General features: G+C 35.1%; 1 protein-coding gene and 1 long non-coding RNA gene across 3 annotated transcripts; both read right to left on the reverse strand.

Annotated features, from left to right (window-relative positions):
• Nucleotides 1–516: 516 nt before the first annotated feature.
• LOC129900461 (uncharacterized) lies at nucleotides 517–1,159 on the reverse strand. 2 transcript variants are annotated; one of them, XR_008769623.1, is made up of 2 exons: nucleotides 840–1,159; nucleotides 517–707 (listed from the first exon to the last, which is right to left on the reverse strand). It is a non-coding gene; the product is annotated as an uncharacterized LOC129900461 (long non-coding RNA). The 2 variants fall into 2 exon arrangements; XR_008769622.1 differs by having other exon boundaries at nucleotides 517–712.
• A 5,983-nt stretch (nucleotides 1,160–7,142) lies between these two features.
• Nucleotides 7,143–10,127, reverse strand: LOC129899888 (uncharacterized). The gene is made up of 3 exons (XM_055974888.1): nucleotides 10,051–10,127; nucleotides 8,804–9,146; nucleotides 7,143–8,597 (listed from the first exon to the last, which is right to left on the reverse strand). The coding sequence occupies exons 1-3, from the start codon at nucleotides 10,125–10,127 to the stop codon at nucleotides 7,143–7,145; spliced, it is 1,875 nt and encodes a 624-aa protein (XP_055830863.1).
• Between the last annotated feature and the right edge of the window lie 1,704 nt (nucleotides 10,128–11,831).

The following is an 11,831-nucleotide window of genomic DNA, read 5'->3' on the forward strand; positions in this document are numbered from 1 at the left end:
TTAAAATAACATCATAAAAGCATTCATTATTATCGGATAACATGCTAAAAATATTAATAGGGTCTTTGAATATGATATCAAATATTTGACTTGCTGGGATTTATATGGTTTCTATAGGCATGATAAAAGTAATATTTTATCTTTAAAATGAACATAGTAGCTATGCAAGTTTACATGCTGAAAATTAAACAATAGACACCTACAGATATGATATCTGAAAGACAAGTTATAATACAAATTTAATTCTTGAATAAGCATTTTATAACATTATGACAATTTAAAATCACTAAGACAAATGCAACTTATTAAATCTACAATACGAAGATGTTCCAAGAAGTTAAAATTAGATACATACAAACATATTGAAATGACTACGGATATTTAACAACCCAAATTTAAATACTTTGACACGCATGTTGATGGTTAATTAATTAGCCTAACATGCTTAAGGTGAGATAGATAAACAACTATTTTATCAACAAATCTAACCAGTAGATACGGATAGTAAAACATGTAGCACATAAACCCTCCCCCTCTTAAATAGTTCCCCAAGTAATTTCATTATGTAATATTTACAAACTATTACATTTTTAGACAAAAGTAAATAAATAAATAAAAATAATATGAATAGACAAAGATGTAAAATGTAGTAGCTTCTCCGACCCAAGCGAATTCTTCTCGTCTCAAACTTTGAAGTTCCAATCCTGCTAAACTTATGAAGAAGATACAAAGTAATATACGAATAACAAGGGACACATCGTAATAATAATTATATCTCAACAAGACAAACAAACAAGGTAAAATAATAAACCAAACATATAAAGAAAGTTGTAACTAACCTGGGTACTTTGGTTAGAGGAACAAGTAAATAGGAATCTGAAAACCCAATGCTAAATACTAGAAGTGGTGTTAAAGTATGCAAGAACCTCCCTCCTTTTTTTTCGGTTGAGATTTTTCTATCAAGTAAAAATATTTTCTTTCTTTCTTAGCTTTCTCCTTACTCTGGTCCCTTCTGTGTGTGTAATATCTGTCTTTATATAGATGGGTAAAAGACCATCTCCCCCCAAGAGAGACAACTGGCCAAATCCCTTTAATTCAAAATTTTCCACTAAGTTAGACAAAAATAAACCACTTTTCAAGATTTGTCTCTAAAATCTTTTAAAAGATGTTTTAAAAGTTAAAAAGGACTAACTTTATTTAAAAGATGCTTTAAAAAGTTAAAAAAGAATAACTTTATTTAAAGTAGTGGGGTACTACTTTATCTAAAGTTGTGGGTATTAACTTTATCTCAAATCATGAAGGGACAAAATTAATTATGATAAAAAAACAAAATGATTACAATATGCTAGTAATTTAAGAAAATATTAATTAGTATAAAAATTTCAATCAAAATTCAAATAAAATTCATAATTAAATTAAACAGATTCATGTGGTCATTTTTTAGAGAAGCAAACATGATATAAGCTTTTGAATATCATACGCTTTTGAATATTACCATAAACATGAAATAGTACATTATTAGGACAATCATATTTATCAAAAATAAGCAAGTAAAAGAGATTTTACCAAGACTAATAATCATAATTTTCTAAAAGTAAAGTAAACTCCAGAATTTAAAGTAAACCACAATCTACCAATTATCACAAAAAATAACGAAATTTATCTCATGCATAACCCACAACTAATGTATACACAATCTGGAAATGGAATTTCATATGAAAGTACGAACCTTATAATCAAGAAGACAAAAGAACAACGAATAAAATAATTGATCAGTCCAACATATATACCATAATCATAAAAGAATATAAATCCTTTAGATCCGTTCACAAGGAAACACAATATACCTTAAATAAGAATTAAACGAAAATTTACTAACTTGGATATATAATGGCGATGCTGCTCGTATTGCTGCTGTGTGTTGTCGCTGATGTACGTCGTCGCCGGAGTTGCTGTTGCGACGGAGGAGGAGAGGACAGCGACGAGGGGTCATTGTTGCTGGTCGCCAGTCTCGCCGTTGCTGCAGCTGGTGGCGTCGCTGCTTCGTGGAGAAAGAGCTGTGAGCTGTTGTTGGTGTCGTTCGTTGTTGCTGCTGGCTCACTGGTTGCTGCATCGTGGAGCTGAAGGAGGTTGCCGTCGCTGCAGTGCTTCGTCATGGAGGAGCTGCTGGTCGCGGGGTCGTCTTCGTCGTTGCTGATGGCTGCTGCTCATCGATGGTGCGGCGGCGTGAGGCTGACGGCGAGGGAGAGAAGAAGAGAGGAGAGGAGGGTCGTTTGGTTATGGTTTTTCCGGCGAGAGAGGGGTGAAGGTGTGGCGGCGGCTATGTCTTCTTCTACTTGGAGAAGATGACCAAAAGGAAGCAAAACAAAAAAAACAATTTGGTTTAGGTTAGGGTTTGGGTATTTTGATAGTGTAGTTGTAATCCTAGCCGTTCATTAATTGAGATGAGCGGTTGGGATTAAATCTTGATATTGATAAAGGTGAAATGGATGGTTGTGATTGAAAGATGGATTCAAGATTTAAAATGGTTATATAGTATAGATTAAAATTAAAATGGATTGAATAAAATGACTATGCTTTAAATCATATGGAGAAAAATTGAATAGATTGCTAATTAATTAATAATCATAATATATATATTGAATAAGTAAAAAAAACATAAATTTATTCAAGTAGCCGTATTTATATATAAAGCAACTACTTATGTATATGCTACGCAGATATGTGTGTATATATATATATATGACATACGTATGTATATAATACATACTAAAATATAGTTAACTAAATATATAATAAATTTAATTAAGTAATAAATTTATATGCACATGTATACAAGACGTATTAAAATAGATATATAATATATGCATGTTAATATGAATACGTAAATTATAAAATAAACTTAGCTAAGAAATATTTTTTATGTAAACAAAATATACACATATATACTAAACAGATACGTAAGAATATTTAAACGTATTAAAATAATAAGAATAATAGTAGTAATATTAATAAATAGCAAAATATTATAAATTATGAATATCAAAATATACGATCTATTTATTAAACTAAATGTAAACTTATTTAATTAATAAAGAAATAATTTTGAAAAATGTCTATTTTTTTTTAGATAGCAATTCGAAAAGTAGTTATGGATGGTCAAAATTGGGTGTCAACAGCTGTCCCTTTCTTTGAGTAGGGTCGATGAAAGAGATCCTGGTCAAAGAAAATTGACGAATCCAATTTTGACATTTTATTTGATGCACGACAAGTTAGAATTCAAAAGCTATCACAGAGTCAAATTATGGAGAAACCAGAAAGCTTGTGAATTGGGATGAGGAGGTTTGTTGGAGTACAGTCGAGTTTTCAACATCGAGCTCGCCTACATATCCTTAAACTTAGGAATCAGACTGCTTGTAGTTCGACTCAATCGGTTGAAAAGGAGTTCTTTTATGCTAAGATCACCCTTCGACTGGGAGGAGTGAGACATGAATCGAGTATGAAAAATAGGCTTGCAACCTCTTAACCGTGCATGTGGCTAGCTTCACACCCATAATTAAGAACTTACACGGACATAATTTCCAAAACTCTTGGTGTATCGTCACTCAGATTGAGAAATTGCTTTCGGTGACAAGTTGAAGTTTTCCGGTGCGAAATTGAGACTAACAAACTCAAAGGGATGCCACATGCCTTCTTGTAGTGGTGTGATGTGGTGGAAGTTATTCTTCAACTCGTGTTCCAATTTGCTACTGAGAAAAGTTCTACGTTGTGTTGCGCTCTTTTAATGTCATCCGTACCTGTGGTTAAATTGAGAATCTATCCTCTTGGATGATCCCGCCAAAGACAAACAAAACTCATTAGTAGAAAAATGTAACTCAAAGAAAATAGTAGTGTCGTTACTGTGTACGAATGTCAACCTCCTCCGGTTTTGACGTAGAACACAACAAAATGTATTTCTTAAGTTGATGTGATTTATAATATATTTCTCGACTGCAAATAGTTTCAATTTTGATGTAATATACAATGAGATGATATGATGATGGCCTCTCGGCAATGATATGGTAAATGATGGCCCTCTAGGCAATGATATGCAAATGATGGCCCTCTTGGCAATGATATGAAAATGATGGCCCTTTTGGCAATGATATGAAAATGATGGCCCTCTTGGCAATGATATGAAAATGATGGCCCTCTTGGCAATGATATGAAAATGATGGCCCTCTTGGCAATGATATGAAAATGATGGCCCTCTTGGCAATGATATGAAAATGGCCCTCTTGGCAATGATATGAAAATGATGGCCCTCTTGGCAATGATATGAAAATGATGGCCCTCTTGGCAATGATATGAAAATGATGGCCCTCTTGGCAAATGATATTACCACCTCCGATAATATAATACGAATAATAAATATGGATGGCCCTCTTGGCAAATGATATTACCACCTCCGGTAATATAATACGAATAATAAATATGAATGGCCTTCTTGGCGAATAATAAATATGAATGGTCCTCTTGGCAAATGATATTACCACCTCCGGTAATATAATACGAATAATAAATACGAATGGCCCGCTTGGCGAATAATAAATATGAATGGCCCTCTTGGCAAATGATATTACCACCTCCGGTAATATAATACGAATAATAAATATGAATGACCCTCTTGGCGAATAATAAATATGAATGGCCCTCTTGGCAAATGATATTACCACCTCCGGTAATATAATACGAATAATAAATATGAATGTCCCTCTTGACGAATAATAAATATGAATGGCCCTCTTGGCAAATGATATTACCACCTCCGATAATATAATACGAATAATAAATATGAATGGCCCTCTTGGCGAATAATAAATATGAATGGCCCTCTTGGCAAATGATATTACCACCTCCGGTAATATAATACGAATAATAAATATGAATGGCCCTCTTGGCGAATAATAAATATGAATGGCCCTCTTGGCGAATAATAAATATGAATGGCCCTCTTGGCAAATGATATTACCACCTCCGGTAATATAATACGAATAATAAATATGAATGGCCCTCTTGGCAAATGATATTACCACCTCCGATAATATAATACGAATAATAAATATGAATGACCCTCTTGGCGAATAATAAATATGAATGGCCCTCTTGGCAAATGATATTACCACCTCCGGTAATATAATATAAATAATAAATATGAATGGCCCTCTTGGCAAATGATATTACCACCTCCGGTAATATAATACGAATAATAAATATGAATGGCCCTCTTGGCAAATGATATTACCACCTCCGGTAATATAATACGAATAATAAATATGAATGGCCTTCTTGGCAAATAATAAATATGAATCATCATATACGGCATTAGATCATCATATACAGCATTATTAGGCATGCCTATTTGACGTCTTTGAGGATGGAGAATATAATTTGACGTCATTATGGATGCTTGCATTGAAAGTAACTCCTTGGCGTTTTCCTATACTCAAAAGAAAATAAGTAATAGACCCAATGTCGTTTTAACTAATGACTGAGTAAAAATCTTTAGGGAGAAGTTTCGAAGATATGTACAAAGTGCCTGATCACTTTGACATTAGTGTGTGAATATCATGCTCGTTTTCAAACACTTTATATTTATTTTGGCACATGGTTTGCTGGATATCTGAAAGAGGCGTTGTTGTTCATTTTATTTTGACCGTATCCTTTTCGTCTGACGAATCCTGTTGACAAAATCATCATTCTGAAAACTCTTTGTTCTTTTAACTTCTTTGTATTTGTCGAAAGAAGGGATACATTGGTCTTTTATAAATCTGCATCCACAGAAAAATTGTTAGTTTTGAATGAATTGATCTGTGTTGAATTCTCCATTTGTTTTCTCCTTGTCTTGTTATCTTCGATTGCTTGCTCTGATTCCCCACTTCTCGGTAGATATAAGACAAAATATTTCTATGTAAAAAATATTTGATGTATTAAAAGCTTTAATAAAGATGGGTTTTTGAAAAGCAATTTGAGAAGGGTTACTGCCAGATGTCATGTCATGCATAGCTCAAACGAACATCCTTGATTCGAAACCTTGGGCATGTTTGCTAGCTTGTTCAAACAGTTGAGGATTTTTGAAGGTTGAAGCTGCGAAGTTCTCACATAACTAGAAAGTTTTGTAATTGATTTTGAACTCTGATGGTGCTGGAGATAATTGAGGTTGACATTGATCTTCCAACAATGACAGGGATCATTCGAAGCCAACCTTGAACTTTGAAGTTAAGTAAAACCTTCTGATGATATTAGATAAAATTTTTGAGGTCATCCTCAAAAATTTCTGTCCCAGTTAGATGTCTTGGTAAATATCATACTACCAATAAGAGATTTGCAGAATTTGAGGTCCTATCAAAAATTCTGTCCCAGTTACTTTTCTGATGCACCTCAGTCTTGTTTTCTCTTATGAAGAGATCTTTCTTTGAAATTTTGAGTCCCTCTCAAAATTTCTGTCCCAATTTCTATCATAAATAGAGAACTCACGGGAGATATGACCGAACCGTTGTGGCGCCTACGTATCCCGTTGAGACAGGAATCAGGTCAAACGTAGTTCTCCTTTCTCGGGAGATAACTAAGGAATAGGGATTTTTAATAAGAAAGTGACCGAAGCCGACATAGGCCGCCTACGTATCTCATTCTTGAGAATTCAGGTCAGACATAGTTCATTAAACCAAAAGGATTTTAAAAATAGATGAAGCATGGAAGCGATTACAAGAAAATGATGCAATTACAGGGAAAGGTACAAAAGGACCAATTTGCCTTTTTCAAAACAAATACGAGGAGAATTAAAGAGTAACGAGGAAAAGTGATATAAACCATGGGTATCCAGACTACCACCGGTATTTCATAAAATTCGTCTTTATCTACCAAGATGAGTGAGGAATCGAGAGCGGATTGTAAGTCCAATTAGGCACTTGCTCTTTCGGATTATCATCTCGTATGCTTGCCGTCTTGATTACCACAGCATCACTGACTCCTTCTCCTAGACCAACATTATTGACAAACTCTCATATTGGAAATGACTGACACACACAAGGAAAAGGCTTTTCAAGATTGTTAGATTTAGTTTGGACTATCGGCATTCCAATCTTTCTCAATCATGTTAATATTCACCCCTCATGATTCGGCAAGGGGTTATTATTAACATTGGGAGCAGCGGTTTGGAGAGTGACGACCTCCCGATCAATCAGATCCTGAATCTTATGCTTCAAATTAACACAAGTTTCAGTATCATGCCCTATACTGTTGGAATGATACGCACATGTTTGGTCGGCTCTGAAGAATCTCGAGCTTATATCAGTCGATTTAGGTGCAATGGGATGAATAATACCTGCATCTCTCAGTCTTTCAAACAGCTTAGTCCGACTTTCCACTAGAGGAGTAAAAATCCTAGCAGGCCTATTTTCAAAATTGGATTGGGTAAGGTTACAGTTATTTTGTGGGGGTGGGGGTACATGACGATAACTAGGACGATTTTGGTATAAAGATGCGGGAGTTCGGAAATTTGGGCATTGTGGAGTTTGGTAGCCACGAGGAGCATTTTGATAGTGCGGAGGCAGGTAATTAGGAGGCGGAGTTTGATAACTCGGCTGAACGTAAAACATTGGGTAGGAATTTTGTGGAGATGGGGGATAAATTTTGGAGGGTGAGGTTTTTCTGGAGCTAAAATTGGATGATCTTTGTAACCTTTTGTCAGGCGCATGAGAAATAAAGGACACATCTTCTCTTTTCTTTTTGAACAAACCTGAAGGCCCAGTTTGGATGGCCACATGGGTAATCCTTCCGGTCTTAAGACCGTCTTCAATGGTCTCACCAATTTTGACCACCTCAGCAAATTTCGCTCCTACGAGCAACAACATCCTGTCATAGTACTCAGGCTCTTGATTGCGTACAAAGACTTCAATAATCTCTTTCTCAGTCATGGGAGGTCTCACTCTGGCAGCCTCTTTCCTCCAACGATAGGCGTACTCTCGATAACTTTCAGCAGACTTTTGTTTGATTTTCTCCAAAGAATAACGATCGGGAACGATCTCCACATTGTACGCAAACCTCTCGATAAAATCTTTGGCCAGAGCGTTCCAATTGGACCATTGTTTTATTTCTTGGGTGCTGAACCATTCCAAAGCCTCTCCGCTTAAACTTCGGCTAAAGAGCCGCATTAGCAAAGCCTCGTTCTTCCCAACTCCTACTAGTTGATCACAATACGCCCTCAGATGAGCCAAAGGATTCCCGGTTCCTCCGAAAGTATCAAATTTTGGCACTTTGAACCCCTCGGGAAGGTCTAAATTCGGGTGGATACACAAATCTTCGTAATTTAATCCTGAAACATCCGGAGTGTAATGAAACTCCTTCATGGCTTTCATGATCTCCTCTTTCATGTTCCATTTGGTTGTCTCTTCCTTCGCCCTCCACTCTCTTTCTTGTTCCTCATAGTGATCAAGTTCAAAACCATTGGCATAAGGTTCATTTGGGATTGGGATTTGGAAAGGTGTTTTTTGAGGCAAGGGAGGGGTGAATGGGGGATTTTGTGTATTTTGAGGAGCTTGGTAATTTTGGGGACATGTCTGCCGGTTAGTATGTTGTTTTTGATGATGGGAAAAGGTTTGTGGATTGTTAACATTTTGACTTTGTGGGGGGGGGGACAAGCTTGAGGGTTGGTATTTTGAGGATGAGGTGGCGCTTGGTAGGAAGCGGTGGCATGATGGGGATTTGAGGCAGTGAGGTCAACAATGAAGGTATTTTGAGCGGGGTTTAAGAGTGGGTTTTGAACATGTTCCGTACTTGAATTTGGAGAAGGGAAATGGAATGGAGGCCTTCCCTCGCCTGGAACCGGGGTGTTGGCGGCAATAGCCAGATTTGACAACTCTCGATTTTTTCGTATCTCAACTCTCATTTCGGCGATTTGTTGCACCAACTGTGCAATCAACTCATTTTGTTCAGCGATGACAGGGTCTGTCACAACAATATCCGTCAAACCTGCGTTGTCATTATTGCCAGTCATTTTCCTTTTCCTTTCTAACAGATTTTGATCAGGGAAGGAATCTTTAGAAGCTTTTGATCTCGTGAAATAAGGGTGCTCGGCCAGTTTATCAACACAGATCAATTCTAAATACCTGCACAGAAAATAACTCAAAAGGCAAACATATCAGTCTGCATTCATAAGAGATAATGCAAAATATCATACCAAAAAAAAGATAAACACATAAGAGTTGCTTTGTTTGAACACAAGATAACCCACGAGTATTGAAAAATGACAAAATAGACAGAAATTTGCCTATTGATTTTAGGATTTAGTGTATCAAGATATGACTTGCTTTGAATCAAGATCTTCTTGCTTTTGTCACAGTTTGTATCTATACATCTACTGATGAGATATTGGTATTTTTTTGTAAAAAATGAAGGGAAAAAAATAGGCTTTTAAAAGATAGTGGTCAAACCTTGAAAAACTGCCTACGTATCCCACGAAGGAGACGTTAGGCCCTATGTAGTTTGACTAGCTCCGACAAATCAACCATTTTTGAGAGGAGAGAGTAAGGTTTAGGACATGAAAGTGAAATTTGAATTTTGTGGTGAAACCAAAGACTCTAAAAGCATTTCATCGCACTTTGTAGTGAGTTGATATTTGTGCTTTGGGGGATTTTAGAAAAGAGTGGGTTAGAGTGCCTTCAAGTAAGCAACACATTCATTCAAGCATATAACAGATAAACAATTATTGCGTGTTCTAAAGAGATATGTGACCCTTTTGTGCCAAGGCTGGGCCTATCGATTTGAAGGATGTATAGCACCATTTGAAACATTTCATTGCCCCAAAACTTATGTTTATACAAATATTATGAATAAATTAAATGGGGGTACATAATGGGGAAAAAGGGATACAAATAATCAGTCCAACGCAGAGGTACAATCCTAACTAAGCCTTCGTGAAATAAATTTCGTTCTTGACTTCTTGACATCAACCCCTTTGGATAAAATAACAATTTTGTGAAGATTTGTTTTTTTTAAGCTAATAAAACAAACTTCCAACCCCGCGGGACAATGTTTGTCAAATAGCGCATACAACCTTCAACTTTAAACACATAGGTATGATCGTCCATTTAGACCGAAGGCCGTTTTGAACTCAAGGTGGTCTTTCTAATGGGCCCAATACGCCTTGGGTATTGGGTCGTCTTAGGCCAATGCACTAAATTAGAGATTTGGCTTTGCTCTACGCTAGGTTGACTAAGAGTGGCTTTTGCAAGACTGGTAACCCAAGCGGACAACTCAGGCTGGAACTTACGACAATCATTGGACGCATAACGTATCAATAAATTGTCGATCGTTCCGAAAAGGGTTAAGTATAAAAAGACCGACTGCGGTACCGCAAAATCGTTCTTTAATATACTATACATTAAATAGGAAAAATGCTATGAAATGCAAATAACAATTTAATATATAAACTAAACACATAATTGCACAATTAAAGAAAACAAGAATTACTAATTATTACAAACCCAAATGGTTAGTCAAATAAGCAATCAAATCTAATGGTTAGAACATAATTATTCCCCAGCGGAGTCGCCATTTCTGTTATGTCAAAAAATGGGCGTGGTTTAAAATTAATTTCATCTTTATAAGAAAAAATCAATTTTAGTAAAAGAAGAGTCGCCACTTAATTTTTTAAAGAAATTAAGAAAACTTAATTTAAAAGACCCTAACAGATTTAAGTCTTAAAAATTCAGAGAAAAAGGTACGAGGTTCATATTACTATTTTAAGAAGGTTTTAGCACTTAAAATAGCCGCTAACATGCGGTTGTCCAACGATTTGAAAATTATTTGACTAACTTTGAGGAAATGTGTTTTAACAAAGTATTAAACAATTTTGAGACAAATATAAATTTTAAAATATTTAAGATAGTTTATAAGAATGTTTGAGTTAGTAAAATGATTAAATAAAGGAAAAATGATGAAAACAAAAATGGTATCTCTTTAGGGGATTTAATTAAGTTAAATTAAACAATTAATATTAGAGCTAACACAGGATAAATAAATATCGTCAATTAATCAAATAATAGCAAAAGGCAAACGAAATAATAAATAAACTACCCCAAATATATACAAACGAAAGTATTTTAAAAAATAGGGTAGAAATATTTATGTACTTATGTTCTTCGGATCAGCGCCGGCTTATTAATCGGAAGACAAAAAATATAGTATTTTGTCGTTTTCTGCTCGGGTCGATTTCCATCATTTCCGAAGGGCCTATCTATCCCTACCCCTCCTAGATTTGTTTGTTAATTCAATCCTAAAGCGATCTAGAAGAAATATTAAAAACTAGCGTCTTAGAAGGTGTCTAGCGTCCCAACTTAATATCCAAGAGGCATTGGACGTACTATTAGGACAGGTGTTAGACTGAAGAAAATATAAGTTTCTTAATTAGACACATCATCAAACAAAAAACAAATAAGACGTCACTTAGCACATAAAATCTCAAATAAGCCTCTATATTAATTAACTAGCATGCTTGAAAACACAGATAAATAGTGAAGGTCAAAGCAAGTATTAAACGTGTGTGTGAACGCCAAGCCAAAAGGTCGTAGAAACGAAGTTTAATTGATTAAACATATAAGAGAAATCTTAATTATAGCCTAGTTGTGATAAGAGAAAGACATTGTTGACCATTTTAATTTATTAATTAAAGATCTTAATGAAATTATAGAAACAAGATTTATACTTTATTACATGCTGAAAATTTATAAAATATACTGTAGGCATGATTCATAAATGAAATGATATGCTGAAAATTTATTAAGGTATATATG

This window comes from Solanum dulcamara, chromosome 8 (assembly GCF_947179165.1).
Source record: "Solanum dulcamara chromosome 8, daSolDulc1.2, whole genome shotgun sequence".
Lineage (NCBI taxonomy): Eukaryota > Viridiplantae > Streptophyta > Magnoliopsida > Solanales > Solanaceae > Solanum > Solanum dulcamara.

Bases quoted from the DNA above. Each gene is read 5' to 3' on its own strand.
- LOC129899888 (XM_055974888.1), bottom strand. From the start codon at position 10,127: ATGGACGATCATACCTATGTGTTTAAAGTTGAAGGTTGTATGCGCTAT. The intron at 9,147-10,050 runs GTTTGTTTTATT...TTTTCTGTGCAG, and splicing joins ATTGTCCCGCGGGGTTGGAA to GTATTTAGAATTGATCTGTG. The intron at 8,598-8,803 runs GTTCAAAACCCA...ACTAACCGGCAG, and splicing joins CAAATTCAAGTACGGAACAT to ACATGTCCCCAAAATTACCA.